General features: G+C 41.4%; 1 protein-coding gene across 2 annotated transcripts in view; it reads right to left on the reverse strand.

Moving 5' to 3' along the window:
- Positions 1 to 6,283: 6,283 nt before the first annotated feature.
- The window catches only part of adap2 (ArfGAP with dual PH domains 2), a 34,398-nt gene continuing 25,205 nt past the window's right edge, over positions 6,284 to 15,476 (reverse strand). For both annotated transcript variants that reach the window (XM_048555013.2, XM_048555014.2), the window contains exons 6-11: positions 13,983 to 14,129; positions 13,656 to 13,739; positions 12,595 to 12,657; positions 9,644 to 9,721; positions 7,861 to 8,089; positions 6,284 to 7,316 (exon numbers count right to left, since the gene is read on the reverse strand). In XM_048555013.2, coding sequence (XP_048410970.1) covers positions 7,285 to 7,316; positions 7,861 to 8,089; positions 9,644 to 9,721; positions 12,595 to 12,657; positions 13,656 to 13,739; positions 13,983 to 14,129 — 633 coding nt within the window. In that variant the 3' untranslated portion in view covers positions 6,284 to 7,284. The remainder of the gene's footprint in view (positions 7,317 to 7,860; positions 8,090 to 9,643; positions 9,722 to 12,594; positions 12,658 to 13,655; positions 13,740 to 13,982; positions 14,130 to 15,476) is intronic.

A 15,476-nucleotide genomic window follows, 5' to 3' on the forward strand; every position in this document is an offset into this window, starting at 1 on the left:
TCATTAGAGTGGGTATACAAGATTTGCAAGAGTGTTGCCAAGATTAGAAACATTTTTTTGAAGAGGAAGGGTCGGATTAATTAGGTTTCTCTTTGGAACAAAAGATTTAGAATTTAATAAAAGCTTGCAGTTGATTTTTGACAGTCTCACTTCGGTTTATTCTGTTACACATAGTATCACAGTTAAAATGGTTACTGCAGCAGCATTTGTATCACTTTAGGCTTGTTTCTTCAGCTGCAAAGTTGATCCCATTGGTGTTGAATTTACCCAGTGCCTTCTGTTTCGGTACTTTGACAACAGATTATCTGTTTGTTTTCCTTCACCACTCGTTATCAAATTTCTGAAAAGCTGACAGCTACCCAAGCCTAAAATTCATCCAAGGGATTGATGCAAATCAGACATAAAAGTTGCTTATGTACTACTTCATGTTTATCAAAATTGGAGCTGGGTGAAAATGTCAAAAACAGGGAGGATAGCTTTAAGATGAGTGAGTTTAAGGGTGAGATATGCAAGGATTGGTTTTTAAGAGTGTCGTAAGTGCATTACAAGCACTTGCTGTCAGGAGTGGTGGTGGGAGCAGAAACATTAGCAAAGCTGAAGAGGCACTTAGATGCATAAGCGGGCAGAGAATAGAGGGATGTGGGCTGTGTTCAGACAATATGATTAGAATAACATCATAGTGGACCAAAGGAACAGATCCTGTACTGAGATAATAAAATGTGAGGCTGGATGAACACAGCAGGCCAAGCAGCATCTCAGGAGCACAAAAGCTGATGAAGGGTCTAGGCCCGAAACGTCAGCTTTTGTGCTCCTGAGATGCTGCTTGGCCTGCTGTGTTCATCCAGCCTCACATTTTATTATCTTGGAATCTCCAGCATCTGCAGTTCCCATTATCTCAGATCCTGTACTGCATTGTTCTGTGCCTTGTATTCAGTTTAACACCCCACATTATGAAATAAAAATCGATCATTTGGCCCTTTGAATCTGTGTTCCACAATTCAGCTAGATATTTTGCCTCTGCCATTTTTTTCTGCACTATACTTTGTATTCCTTGATATCTTTAAATACCTAGAAATCTATCTCTCTCTCTCTTGAATGTGCTCAATTTTTGACCCTTGACCTGTCTGGAATGGAGAATTCCAAAGAATCACCATCCCAGCCTTAAAAGAAGAGCCTCAGCATAAGACACTGTCTCTTGGCTCTAGGTGCGTACCAGCTAAGGCAGCTTGGTGGATGAACAAAGCAAAGAAATGGCCTATTTTCAGGGTTGGCATTGTAATTAGAGGAGTACCACAAGGATTTACATTTACTGTTGCAATTTGCAACACTGAGGGAGCCAAGGTACTATATTCATGTTTCTGGTAATAGGAAGTTAAGTTGTTTTTTTAATTCTTTGGGGAGGACAAAGGATACAGAAGTAGTAAATGAAGCATATTGGGGCAAGTGTGAAATTATCCAATATTTTTAAAAGATGATACCAGGTAACCTTTATAGAGGTTTACAAAATGAGTGTAGTTAAGGTGTGTGACAGGTGTCTTTTCCCTAGAATAGAGATCTCAAGACTGGGGGCATATTTTTAAGGTGAGAGGAGAAATTTAAAAAAAAAAGACATGTCAGTGTTTTTACACAGTGGTTTGTGTTTGGACTGAACTTGCAGAGGAAGTGGTGGATGCAGGTACACTTAACAATGTTTAAAAATACATGTGGATAAATGTTTGGAGGGATATGGGTCAAGTGCAGGCAGGTAGGATTAGTTTAGTTTGGGATTACGATTGGCATCAACTAGTTAGAACAAAGCATCTATTTCCATGCTGTATGATTGTGATACCCAAGTGACTGGGTGATAATGAGATCTGGCTGAAGGAGGGGTAAGACTGGGTGTTTAGATATTCCCGGGTGGAAGGTGTTCAGGAAAGGAGGGGTAGCAGTACTGGTTAAGGATAACACTAGTGCTGCAGAAGGGATGTCTGTGTCCATGGATAGAATCAATTTGGCCAGTGCTAAGGAACCTAAAAGATTCAGTTAATTGCTAGTTGTAGTCTAAGACTACCAACTAGAGGAAAGGATGTAGAGGAACAAATGTACAGGGAAATTAGAGATGTGAACATTATAGAATAGTTATTATTGGAGACTTCAATTACTCAAACAAAACTAAAAATCTTTCATGTAGGGGGCAGTGAGTGGCAAGTGTTCCGGTGGCAGCATGTGTCCAGTCCAACAAAGAATGAACTAACAACCCAAAACATTATGCTTTCTCACCACTGATGACTGCCAGATCTGCTGTTTCTCCAGCAACTTTTTTGGTTAAGAAAGAATATGCTGTTGGACCTGGTTCTTGAAATAGAGGTGGGACAAGTAGATAAACAATCAGTGAACAATATTCAGGAGATAGTAATCATTATGTTATGAGAAACAGGTGGACAGTGACATACAACAGTCCAGATTGAGAGGGAAAACAATTCAATAGGTGGAGAATTGAATTCAGTGGGAAGGAACAGAGTGCTGGCAGGATTGACTGAGAAAAGAGGTGATGGGGATAAACAGTAATTGAACAATGGATTCCTTGCAAAGAGAAGATAGTCAAGGTATGTTTTCTCAACAGGAAAGGTAGGACAAACCAATCCAGAGCCCCTTGAATGGCAAAGGAGAAAAAAATTTGCTTGTGCCTGATAGAAGATCAAATTGGGAAACAAGATGAATGCCAGAAGGTTTGGAGGGCAGGTGAAAAGGCAAGAGGAACTCTTCTAAAAGACTGGCAGCAAACATAAAAGGATGTCTAAATGTTTTCTGTAGATATACAAATTGTAAAAGCTTGCTGAAAGGTGATTGGTTGATTCAGAACCAAAAAAGGGATTTATACCAAGAGGCAGGGGCCATGGCAGAAGTGTTGCACTTAATTTTACCAAAGAGGGAGATGTTTATTCTGGCCATGGAGACAAGAGGAGGGAACTGTCTCTGGAAGGGTCCAAAATTTAAGGAAGAAGTGTTGGATAGACTGGTGCTTAAAGTTGGAATCATGTGAGATGTATTCAAGTATTTTGAAGGAAGACGGTGGTAATTGCGAGGATGTAAGCCATAATCTTTGTCTTCTGTGGAGGAGTTGCTGGAAGGCTAGAAAATTGTATTTTTGACAGCCTTGTTCAAGAAAGGTTGTAACCATAAGCTGAGCAATTACACACTAGTTAGCTTCTTGACCCAGTTATTTGGGCTAGAATTAGCAGTTGCTGGGAAAAGTTGGCTTGTTAGAGTCAGATAATAAAATGTGAGGCTGGATGAACACAGCAGGCCAAGCAGCATCTCAGGAGCACAAAAGCTGACGTTTCGGGCCTAGACCCTTCATCAGAGCTCTGATGAAGGGTCTAGGCCCGAAACGTCAGCTTTTGTGCTCCTGAGATGCTGCTTGGCCTGCTGTGTTCATCCAGCCTCACATTTTATTATCTTGGAATCTCCAGCATCTGCAGTTCCCATTATCTTTGTTAGAGTCAGCATAGATTTATAAGGGGGAAAACATGTTTAACTGACTTGCTTGAGATGTTTGTATTTTTTTTGAAGAAATAATAGACTCACTGAAGGTAACAGTGTTGATGTGGTGTACATGACCTCCCAAAGATCATTAGATACAATGCTACACAACAGCCATGAGGAAAGTTTATAGGTCATAGAATACAAGAGTGACTAGTGATATGGACACAACTTGCTGAGTGATAGGAAACAAATTGATGTTTTGCGAGCTGGGTGAAGGCTTGTAGTGGACCTAAACAGAGTTTGGTATTGGGGCATTTGCTGCTTCTGATATATATTCAACAGTCTAGGTCTTGGTGTTCAGGGCACAATTTCAAAGTTTGCAGATGAGACAAGACTTGGAAGAATTGTAAACTGTGAGGATAACGTGTAACTTATGAAGGATATGGACAGTTTGGGTGAATGGGCAGATATGTGGCCAATGACGTTCAATGCAGAGAAATGAGGTGATGCATCTTGGCAGGAATTGAATTGAATTTACTTATTGTCACATCCATTCAGTGTAAAAATACAGTGAAAAGTCTGAACCTTCACTGTACACATGGGCCCATTCACTTAACTTGGAATAAGAGAAGGAAAAAAATAACTCGAGAGTCCAACTTTCCTTCCATGGCTGCAGTCCCACTTGGGCCTTTGCAGCCCTCACCATGCCTCTGCCAGAGTCCCCCTCCAGGCTTTCAAGCCCAGGCGCTGCCACTGCCAGCATCCCACTCTGGGCTGCCTCACTGGCCCACTCTTGCCGGCCCACCTCTGATCTGATGCTGTCGCTCTATCCCACACTGGATCCGCTGTTGCTGCAGGACTCACCCTGCGCATTCAGCTTCTGCCACATGGTTCCTGTTTGTGACCCGGCTCCTTCCCGACCCTTTAGGTGGGCAGTTAAAAAGGGTGGGGAGGAGGATAGAATCTGTACATAGGGAGAAAAAGGACAAAGAGAGCGAGAACTGGCAAGTAGAGTGGAGTGACTTAGCCTGTCACCAACTTGCCAGGTCTGTTAGAGTTATTAGGAGATGTGTTGATGGCTTTCAAAATTATAAGCAGGCTGGTAGGCTAAATAAGGGGAAGCTGTTCCTACTTGCAAAAGGAACTAGAATGAGAGGGCATAGATTTCAAGTGATTTACAAAAGAGGCATTCATTAGGACATTAAATGATTATTTGGATGGAAATCATGTATAAGGAACAGAACATTTTGGTTCAGCAAGTAGTTAGGTAAATATGTTTAGCTTTATTGCAATGATTTTGGAACGATCAACATATGCTTCCATTTGTTACAACTCTCATCCCTTTTTAAAATTCCCCATATATATTACACGCACATGCAAACACAAAAGAAAAATGACTTATTGAGTTGACAAACTGGACACCACAGTTCAGCAGTATCAGTCCACAGGGTTCCTTGAACTTTTTGCTTACCAGCACTTTGGATTTTTAATCCCTTTTATTTCCTGGTTCTGTCCTCTTATTTACAAGAGGCATACGGCAATAGGTTTACCGTAAAGCCTATTAAAGGCAACTAGTGCAAGGAGAAAAGTAGTTTTCTTAAGGCTGAAGGGTTTTTTTTGCTGCCAACAGAGGATCACTGCCTGACCACAAGCTGTTTCAGTTGCCCAGGGCTAGAATACTGTTGGTAGGCTTGTGTTGTTCAGCGTGCACAACTGGTGAAGATTGCAGAAGCCAATCAGCAACTTGTCACTGGCCAGTTTTCACTGTGGTTCTCTTAACTGGATCCCCCACCCCCCCAAAAAACAAACACACCTCATACACTCACATGGCTGGGGACGTGTGTGTGTAAGTGCAGAACATACTAGTCATTTCGCTGAGTGGGGCCCTTCTGATGAACCAAGAACCAATCAGTGTCAGATCTTGTAGTCTTGTATGAGAGAAGACATGATCATGATGAGCAAACGCCAACATTTGCATCTACTGGGTCCTACTAACCTTTTTTGTTAGATCTTCCCCTGGGCATGTGAGGAGAGACAGAAATAGCAATAGCCTGAGGGATTATCCTCTTGGAACAGCACAGTGTCACCCTAAAGTAAAAGCAAAATACTGTGAATGCTGGATATCTCAAATAAAACAGTGCTGGAGAGATAGTAGTAGGTTCAGCATCAGTGAAGAGAAACACAATTTTCTGTTCAATGACTCTTCAGAACTCTCATTCAAAAGAGGCAACCCATTGAATACTGCACAGCGATGTGATTTTTTTCCGAACTGGCAGATTGAAAATGTTAACTCTCTCTCTCTACAGATGCTACCAGATCTGCTGAGTTTTTCCAGTATTGTGTGTTATCTTGGATATTATTGCCCTTCTTGCTTCGTAAAAGTGAGCAGGAAGAAGAGGGTAGTCTGTGAACCTTCATATTGTATCCATCCAGGTTTCATAAGGTAGGAACAAATTACTGCAAATGCTGCAATCTGTTCTGTAAACAACAAATGCTGGAAATCGTAGCGGGTCAGGCAGCACCTATAGAGACACAAAATATTAGTTTGCTAAGTCTCAATGACTGCATCAGGGCACTGGAGCTTGGGTGAAGACTCAGCTAGGCTCAACTTTAGTTCACCCTCTCTATGGATGCTGCCTGACCCACAATGAGCTCCAGCATTTTTTGTTTTCAGGTTTCAGAAGATAATTCCTTCGCAAGATGAGGCAGCTGACGGCAGTGAATATGCGAGTGTTGGATGTACGGACTGCAATACATTCATTCTACACCTGTACCAGATTGTTGATTAAATCAAAAACCTTCAAGTGATTTTCACCTTTTTTGGTTTGGAACTCTCTTTATTACATAAAGCAAAACAAAGAGCAATCAAATTATTCTGTTTTACAAGATAGCTGTTACTTCAACATTTTACAGAGATGCGGCTGTATAGATTGAAAGTTCACTTATATCAGACACCAGTATTGTACCTAGTCTCTGTGAGGAACCACAATTTTGGAAAGCTCCTGAAGGAATCGTTTTATTAACATATGTAATGTAACCCACATTTCATCAGAAGCAAATACTAAACACGGAAAGTCCTGGCTGTAGTCAAAATATTTCACATGGACAGTGCATGAAACATCTTCAAAGGATCTCGCACTGCAACCAAAATGCCTTTGAAGGTAAGGAACGTTTACACGAGTGAACAAGGTTACGTGGGCCAGAGCCTGACCTAGTGATTAATAATTCCAGCCTTTTCAGAGGCAGTACACTAAGATCTCCACCCAGTAAAACTGAAGGCGGTGAAGAATTTTTCTTGTCCCCTAGTCATCTCCCCTATGGATTCTGGTGCACAGGTCTGTGGATGCAACGAATAACCATGTTGCCCAAAACCAGGAGAACAGACTCTGAAATAATGGCATAGGATTTTGCTTTGTTTTCCTGCATTCCAAATGCTTTGGTATGGAAGAAATGTCTGCAAAAAGTTTTGCTGATTCTGTCCCAGTGCTCCAGATATAATTACAATGCCACCTCACTCAAGTATGAACAGTTCATAACTGAATTGTAAAAGGTGCTTTCAGTAGAAACACGTTGGCAGAGTCCCTGATGGGCAAGCTGGATCACCGAGCCAGGAGTCATTAGCTTAGTCTTGAGTATCTGTATGTTCAATGCCCAAAATGTAACAGGCATCATGTATTACCTAGTGTTCATGTTTGTTCAACAGTCTGTTCAGAGTGAGATGCCATTATCCAAATGAGGAGTGCCTCCCCTTATTAATTGCAGGCTATCTTTGGAATAGAACGCCCTGTTCTGAGTCTAGCCATCACTTTCAAGTTATTGTCACCTCTGCTTCCGTCTTAAAGAGGCCTCAGCTGAAAAATAAACACGTTAGTTGGTCATGCAGAACATGAGAACCAGCTTGGTTATTTCACTTCTACTTATTATTTTGACGACATATTTTCACCTAACTAGTCAGAAGAGCTGAGGATTTTCTGAGCAAGGAATATATCTACATTTGGCAATCTCAGACTCTGAGATACGTGTGCTGCCCTTTGGTCTGTGGGAAGTGAGGTTCTATGTTCAGGTTTGCTCCCATTCTGTGCTGAGGTGATTGGTCAATCTGAGACAGAGGCATTAGAGTCCGCAACCAAGCCACAGACCAACTAGAGGGCTGGTCTGCAATACTCTCCACTGGACGAGGCCAATGTGTCAGACAACAGGTAGTCAGGCTGCAAATATATATCTGTAAAATGGCCATGAGGAAACACACCAATCTTCAGATAAGTGGCTCAGTCACCCTACCAGCTGTGTGGCTAAGCTCCCCTAACTCCCCCAAGCTAACTCAATGCAGACTAGATGCTTGAGGAACGCAAAAAGGCATGCAAATCAGGTTAAAATTGAAGGACATGTTCTTACCTGTGTAGTCTTGGGGGGACATTGGTTTGAAAATCACTTCTTTGAAAGCTACAATCCATTCCTTGAGATCCTGGTCATCTTTGCAGGTAAATACAAATTTCCTCTCGGGTGTCTCAATTGTTATCCCCAAGTTCCATTTATTGCCTTTCACACCAGGAGGGAGGCTTTCCACAATATTATATCCATAGTCCGAATGCCCAATGAACACCTCCCCTTGTGCATAGGCATCCTGAAAGAAAGAACATTGAGCTTAAACAGCACCTTTCGCTATGTCCCAAAGCAGTTTGTCAGCAGTGAAATCTTCCTTTAATACTCAAGTCACTGCAGGAAATCCAGTTTGAGCCGAGCCTGGCCCTCCGCACGGCATTGTGATCGTGACCAGATTTTTTAAATGAGTTCTGACAAAGGATCTTTGACCAAAAACGTGAATTCCATTTCTTTCCTCACAGATGCTGCCAGCACTTCTGTCATTATTTGAGATTTCTAGCATCTGCTGTGGTTTTTATCTTGTCTGTTACTGTTTGTGGTTGGTTTGAGGGATAAGTTGATTGATACAGTAGATATGGAAGAGTTCCTTGTTCTTTGATATTGTGTCACGGGAACTTGTGTGACCAGCTGCAGGGACTGTTGGGGTTTCTGCTTAACATTTCTGAAAGATACCAACAATGTAGCACTCCCTCAGTGCCGTTGAGCTCGATTTATAATGGAGTGAGGCTTAAACACACAACTTCAATCTTGGTCGAGACAGCACATCAGCCTTTAGTAAGTGCAATATGATGAGGACAAAGATGGGGCAATAGCTAATCCTGACGATTCCACAATGAAAACACATGGTACTGAACCTCACAAACCGACAGGGATTTGGATTTAGAACTTGGTCAGAGACCAAAAAAACTGCATATGCTGGAATCCAAGGTAGACAAACGGGGGTGATACCCAAAATGTTGACCTCCTTTCCTCCAGATGCTGCCTAGCTTGCTGGATTCAGAATTTGCTTCATGGAAAATTGATGCAATCAGGTTGTCTACCAGTGGAAAACAAAATCAAACCATCTCTCAGCTTGTGTTAGGGATAATGTTACTGGATTAGCCAAGCTAATGATCTAGGTACATTGGTTCAAATCTCATCCCAGCAGCACTTAGATTTTGAATTCTATGAATTAATCCAGAATTCCAAAAAAGAGAGTAATCTCAGAAAGTGAGTCTTTGGAACTGGATTCCACTTTTTTTAAAAATGGTGAAAGCAGAATCGTTTTAAAGCAGAGGTGGATACATTTTCGATAAGGAAGTGAGTGAAGGTTACGGGGGGGATCCCAGGACTGTAGTGTATTTAGATTGGGCTGTTATTCATGTTACAATCACTACAATCAGGGAGCCCTAACTAACAGATAAGAACAGGAGTTGCCAAGGTTCTGTTCACTCTCTTACAGCTGAATTAATGTCAAGGACTCCATGTGTAAGTAAAGACTGACTTGGTGATAGGATTCTCTGTGCAGTTATTTGACAGATCAGTCCTGACCTTATTGAATGAAGGAGCAGGCAACAAAGGGTAGCGTATTCCTGCTCCTAAATCACATGTTTTTATGCTCATTTATATTACCAGCAAGATATCTAAATGTCCCATTGATCCAACTCCTTCAAATAGACTATGACTAGCTTAGCATGTCAACTCTCCTCACCTCCAGAGGAACAATCATGTCAAAGTTGAGAGGAATTGCCAGGGGGTGTAGCTGTCCCTAGCGTGCTTCAAAAACTGCTCCTTTTAAGAGCACTCTGCCACTTACCAGTGGTTCCTTAAAGTACAGCAGCTTACGATCTTGAATATCCAATGTGAACCATCTTCTCTTAAACGGTTCCTTTTGCTGAAGGAAAGAGTCATTCTAAAGTTTATTTGTGGTATAACATTTTTGTCTTTTTGACACCTGAATGCTTCGCATGTTTTCTTTTCATTTCTTTAATATATACCAGAAGAAACAAGTTTCATGTTGCATTGACTCACTTCCATAATTAATTCTTTCAACACAAGGCCCATACTGATGTTTATAGTCACCTCACTCCATCTGCTCCTTCCCCCTCAAATGGTTATTGAGTTTTCCCTTGAATGTATTTCCTTTTTTATTATTTGTTCCACATTCCTCAAGGTGATTTTGCTGAATTTCCTTAGTTACTGTTTTATATTTATGATAACAAAGTGTGAAGCTGGATGAACACAGCAGGCCAAGCACCATCTCAGGAGCACAAAAGCTGACATTTCGGGCCGAGACCCTTCATCGGAAACGTTCTGGAATAAATAGGGAGAGAGGGGGAAGGCGGACCGAAGATGGAGAGAAAAGAAGATAGGTGGAGAGGAGAGTATAGGTGGGGAGGTAGAAAGGGGATAGGTCAGTCCAGGGAAGATGGACAGGCCAAGGAGGTGGGATGAGGTGGTAGGTAGGAAATGGAGGTGCGGCTTGAGGTGGGAGGAAGGGATGGGTGAGAGGAAGAGCAGGTTAGGGAGGCGGGGACAGGCTGGGCTGGTTTTGGGATGCAGTGGGGGGGGGGAGGGGAGATTTTGAAGCTTGTTTTCTCTCCATCTTCGGTCCACCTCCGCCTCTCTCCCTATTTATTTCAGTTCCCTCTCCCCAATCCCCGTCTCTGATGAAGGGTCTGGGCCCAAAACGTCAGCTTTTGTGCTCCTGAGATGCTTGGCCTGCTGTGTTCATCCAGCTCCACACTTTGTTATCCTGGATTCTCCAGCATCTGCAGTTCCCATTATCTCTGTTTTATATTTATGTCTGCTTGTTTTGGTCACCCACAAATAGAAACATCTTCCTATCAAACTGTGATAACTTGAAAAACATATATCATAACATCTATCTGCTTCCTGGAGAGAAGATCCTCAGCCTCTCCATCCTTTAAACATAATTTGAACATTTCTTAAATTTTGGTAATTAATCTTTGGAACCCTTCTCAGCGCCTCTATACACTGCTTAAAATATGGACTTAGAACACAGTCTTGGAATGTGACATAACCAAGTTTAATATAACTTTACACCTCCCCCTTGCGTCATCCCATCTTCAGCATACATACCAACTTTTTCCTAGCTACCATCAGTTGTGAGGAAGCGTCTGTGGACCCAAAATGTTAACCGTACTTTTCCCTCCCCATATGCTGTCATACTTGCTGAGTTGTTTTTTTCCAGTTTTTGCTTCTGCTTTTGTTTCTGATTTCCAACACCTGCAGTTCTTTGTTTTTTTGTTTTAATACAATTTCTCTGCTTTACAAATCAGTCTCTCTCTTTCGAAATGAACCTCAATGTTTTATTTGATTTATATTTAGCTTTAGTTTTCTGCATCAATTTGTTTATAAATCCTTACACAAGAGGTGCAGGGATTCCTTATGGGAGCTAATGTGATAAGGGTGGTTCTCCAGACTCTCTCATCCTATACTGAATGCAGTACCTAGAGAGAACGTTTTGGAGCAACTGAAGTAGAAGTAATGACTGTATTGATCAAACCGGCTTGAATGTTGTTCACGGTGTGCCTACTGCTCTGAGAATCTGCCTCAGAACAGGGTGTGGAATGGTCACCAGTAACTTACTATAACTTCCTAAACCTATTCACTCCTGCTCATTATCAAAGTTGAGGGAGCTATAATTAATGGCTTAAGTTTTATTACAACAGTTGTTAACTATATTCAAATTTCTGGATCATAGTTTGAAAGGAAATATTAAGACCATATAACAGGAGCAGAAATTAGGCCATTCAGCCCATTGCAACTGCTCTGCCATTTGACCGTGACTGAAGTTTTTCAACCCCATTCTCCTGCCTTCTCCTGTAACCTTTGATGCCCTTCATAGTCAAGAATCTATCTATCTTTGTCTTAAATATACTCAAAGGCCTGGCCTCCACAGCCTTGTGTGGCTATGAATTCCGTAGTTTCTCCTCATCTCTACCCTAAAGGGTGTTCCCTTTTACTCTAAGGCTGTGCCCTTGGGTCTTAGTGTCTCCTGCTAATGGAAACATCTTCCCAACGTCCACTTTGTCCAGGCCTTTGAGTATTCTGTAAGTTTCAATTAGATCCTCTCTTATCTTTCTAAATTCCATCGAGTATAGACCCAGAGTCCTCAAAATGTTTCCCATATGTTAAGCCTTTCATTCCTGGGATCATTCTCGTGAACCTCCTCTGGATCTGGTCCAGGGCCATTACATCCTTCCTGAGGTATGGGACTCAATTGTTCTCAATATTCTAAATGTGGTCTGACTAGAGCCTTAAAACCTCGGAAGTACGTCCCTGCTTTTATATTCTGGTCCTCTCTAAATAAATGTGAGCATTGTATTTGTGTTCCTAACTATCATTTCAACCTGCAAGTTAACCTTAAGAGCATCCTGGACGAGGACTCCCAAATCCCTTTGCACTTCAGATTTCTCCCCATTTAGAAAATAGTCAATGCCTCCCTTCTTCCTGCCACAGTGCATGACCTTACACTTTCCCACATTGTACTCCAATTTCAAATTCCTGAGAGACTCCTCCTGGAAAGACCACTTTAAACTCCACCTAATCTCACCCTTCTGTATGCAATTAGACTTTCATGGTTTAAAGCAGAGAAGAATACATTGTACAATATGAGATATAGGTATAAAGTTCCTCAAATTTTGAGAGTGTCACATATTTTAGAAAGATAAATTCCATGAGAGACTGACAAATACTATAATAAGCACATCACATTTACTCTTGAATGCACAATGTACATACCGTGGGGCCGGTTTTCTCCATATATCCTTCCTTTATGTAATTTCTTGTTAATTTTGGTATAAGCTGAAAAAAATGACAATATCAAAAATCCATAATTCCTTCTAACACAGAGAACAATGGTAAAGTCCTGGACCTTTCTCATAGCTACTATAAGCTCATTTGAATGCTTCCATCCAGGGAGTTCGGAATCCTGTCCCTGCACTGACTTCCCTGCTCCCAGAGTATCCTCAAGTTGGTCATGCCACCTCTCCATGATTCCTCCACTGGATAGTGTAATCATTTTTTAAAAACAGTATTGTAAGAATACAACTATTCTCATTAATTCTGGAATAATTCTTCCTCCTCCTCTCTCAACCTGTTGTAACAAATCATTTCTAAACAATCCACCCATGAGGCAGCATCCAGACTTTGTAATGTAAAGAACAAATTTGCTGGAAAAGCTCAGCAGGTCTGCCAGCATCCGTGAAGAAAATTCAGAGGTAAAGTTTCAGTTCTGAGGAAGAGTCACTAGACCCAAAACATTGACTCTGATTTTTTTTTGTTGTTCAGAGATGCTGCCAGACCTGCTGAGCTTTTCCAGCAAATTTGTTTTTGTTCCTGATTCATAACATCTGCAGTTCTTTTGGTTTTTGCTCTGTAATGTAAATTCTATCTATAATCGTGTGTATTTGTGAATGTGTATATGCATATGTCTCTATATATTGGTGCTTGTATAGTGTATTTTGTGTGTATGTATATTTGAAAACCTGTTTATGGAATTGTTCTGTATCTACGTGTCTTTATCTGGAAGTTTGTGTATCCATATGTTTATATTTTTGTATACATGTTCGCATGTGTCTATATCCATGTGCACATGCCTTGAATAGGGTTTTCCAGATGGAGCGAGATAATCTCCAATGGTGTGATTGTGCAGCTGGTGTAGAAGATCAGCTGTGCTCTTGTTGAATGACCAAGAGAGTCCAAATGGCCTACTTTACATTTCGCATGTTCATATACATTACGTATATCTCTGTATTTGGGTACCTCTTTGTCAATCTATGATTCATAGGCTGTGAGCTCACCTCTGTCTCACTGGTTGTAGGGAAAGCAATTTTGAGATATCTGAAACGGGCCGCCCTGATTGCATTGAACCAATCCACAATGTCCTAGAAACAAAACAGGAGAGTCAGGAATTCAGTCTGAGAAAGACCGAGACACAGCCAGCATTGAGAGAAAATCAGTACGGAGGCACGTAGAGTCCATATAGAGAAAGAATCAGTATCAGGACAGAGACTGAGAGGGTGAAGGTAAGTATTGAGAGAGGGTCAGTGTCAGGACACAGGGACACTGAGGAATATGTAGCATCTGTTTGCCATGAGTTTTTTTGAGCCTGTCACACCTTTCCTTACCTTGCCATTTTTGTGGTAGACGAACATACTCCTGGTGCGTCCATCTTTCAGGTAAGTGATCTGTAGCCCATTTGGATTCCCAATTTTTTCCGGCTGGAATGTGGCATTGAGCTCTGACATGTGAATGACTCCTCTTGGTTCTTTATCCTGTTAAAACAGATTGTGTTGTGTTTCACTTGTAATCTGTCTATGGCTCTGCTCTATTCCTACTGGCCCCCGGAGTTAGGGTTCCTCCTGCACGATCTCTGACCCCACACAACTGGAATAATGGAATTATCCTGAGGCAGCCAGGCAGCCAGCCAGCCCAGGACAAAATGGAGCCAGGCATGGGAGTGATGGAGAGATGCACAACCATAGAAGGACATCTGCTCTTTTTGTATCATCTGTTCTGCTTTTAGATTATCTGATTTTTTTTTTAAATGAGCATTAAATTCAAAATTTGCTATTTCATGTTCCTTCTCGACATTTAAGCATGTGTATGTATCTTGTTGTGGCCACTAGATTTTATAAGGTATGATTAAACTGTCTCTTAATATAAGTAAAACAATGCAGTAGGAAGGATTGTGATGTGGGGATGGATAGTCGGAGCAGTGATGCTGTGTAACTGTGTTGAACTCTCTTGTCAGTGGGCAATATGTCAGACTTGTCATGGAGACAGGATGCATGGGTTCAAATTTATTCATATTCTAACCTCACCTAACTGGCCTCACTGCTGCAGATTGGCAGACTGGGAGTCAGTGAGACTAAAGGATTTGTGCAGAAGTAGCCCCACAACAGCTGTCAAGCAGAAGAAAATGACTGCTTTTCAGTGAACTACAGATCAAAATGTTGGTGAAGCTGGAATCAGTGTTCTAAGAAGAGAAGGTGGTGTAATGTCGTGATCACACAGTCACCACTGGGAATGTTACAACGAAGGCAATAAATGCTGACTCAGCCAGTTACACCCAAGTGTCAGAAATAAATTTTTTTAAAAACTTGATTTAAAGGGATAAGAAAGAAAACGGCAAAATTGTGAACTTTGAAGCACAGGTTTTACTTGTGTATAAAGAGGAAAAGAGGAAGGAAAAAGAGAAATTCCTCAGACAAATTTGAAACAAAGTTTGAACAGAGGAATACTGATTTTATATATAGTAAGTACTTGCTGACAATTCAAATTTAACTTCTGGTTTTGGTTCACTTCCTACCTAAATTAAGTGCAAAAGAGGTTGAAATGTATTTCACATCACTAGACAAAATTGTGACAAAACTGCAAACGGCCGAGATTAGGTTGGACAACTTTACTGCACAGCACATTCAGGGGAAAGGCTTGGACATAAATGAGCCTGGAGGAACCCCAGGTCTGACCACATCTGTATAACGAAAAGCAGAGATAAACGTTTTGAGTCGAGTGCCCAACACTTCAGAGCTAGAAGCAGCTGGGATAGGGTATTAATGCTGATGATGGGGTAGGAGTGAATTGATAGGTGGAGAGAGAGAGAGAGAGAGAGAGAGAAA

The sequence above is a fragment of the Stegostoma tigrinum genome, chromosome 22, assembly GCF_030684315.1.
Source record: "Stegostoma tigrinum isolate sSteTig4 chromosome 22, sSteTig4.hap1, whole genome shotgun sequence".
NCBI classification, from domain to species: domain Eukaryota; kingdom Metazoa; phylum Chordata; class Chondrichthyes; order Orectolobiformes; family Stegostomatidae; genus Stegostoma; species Stegostoma tigrinum.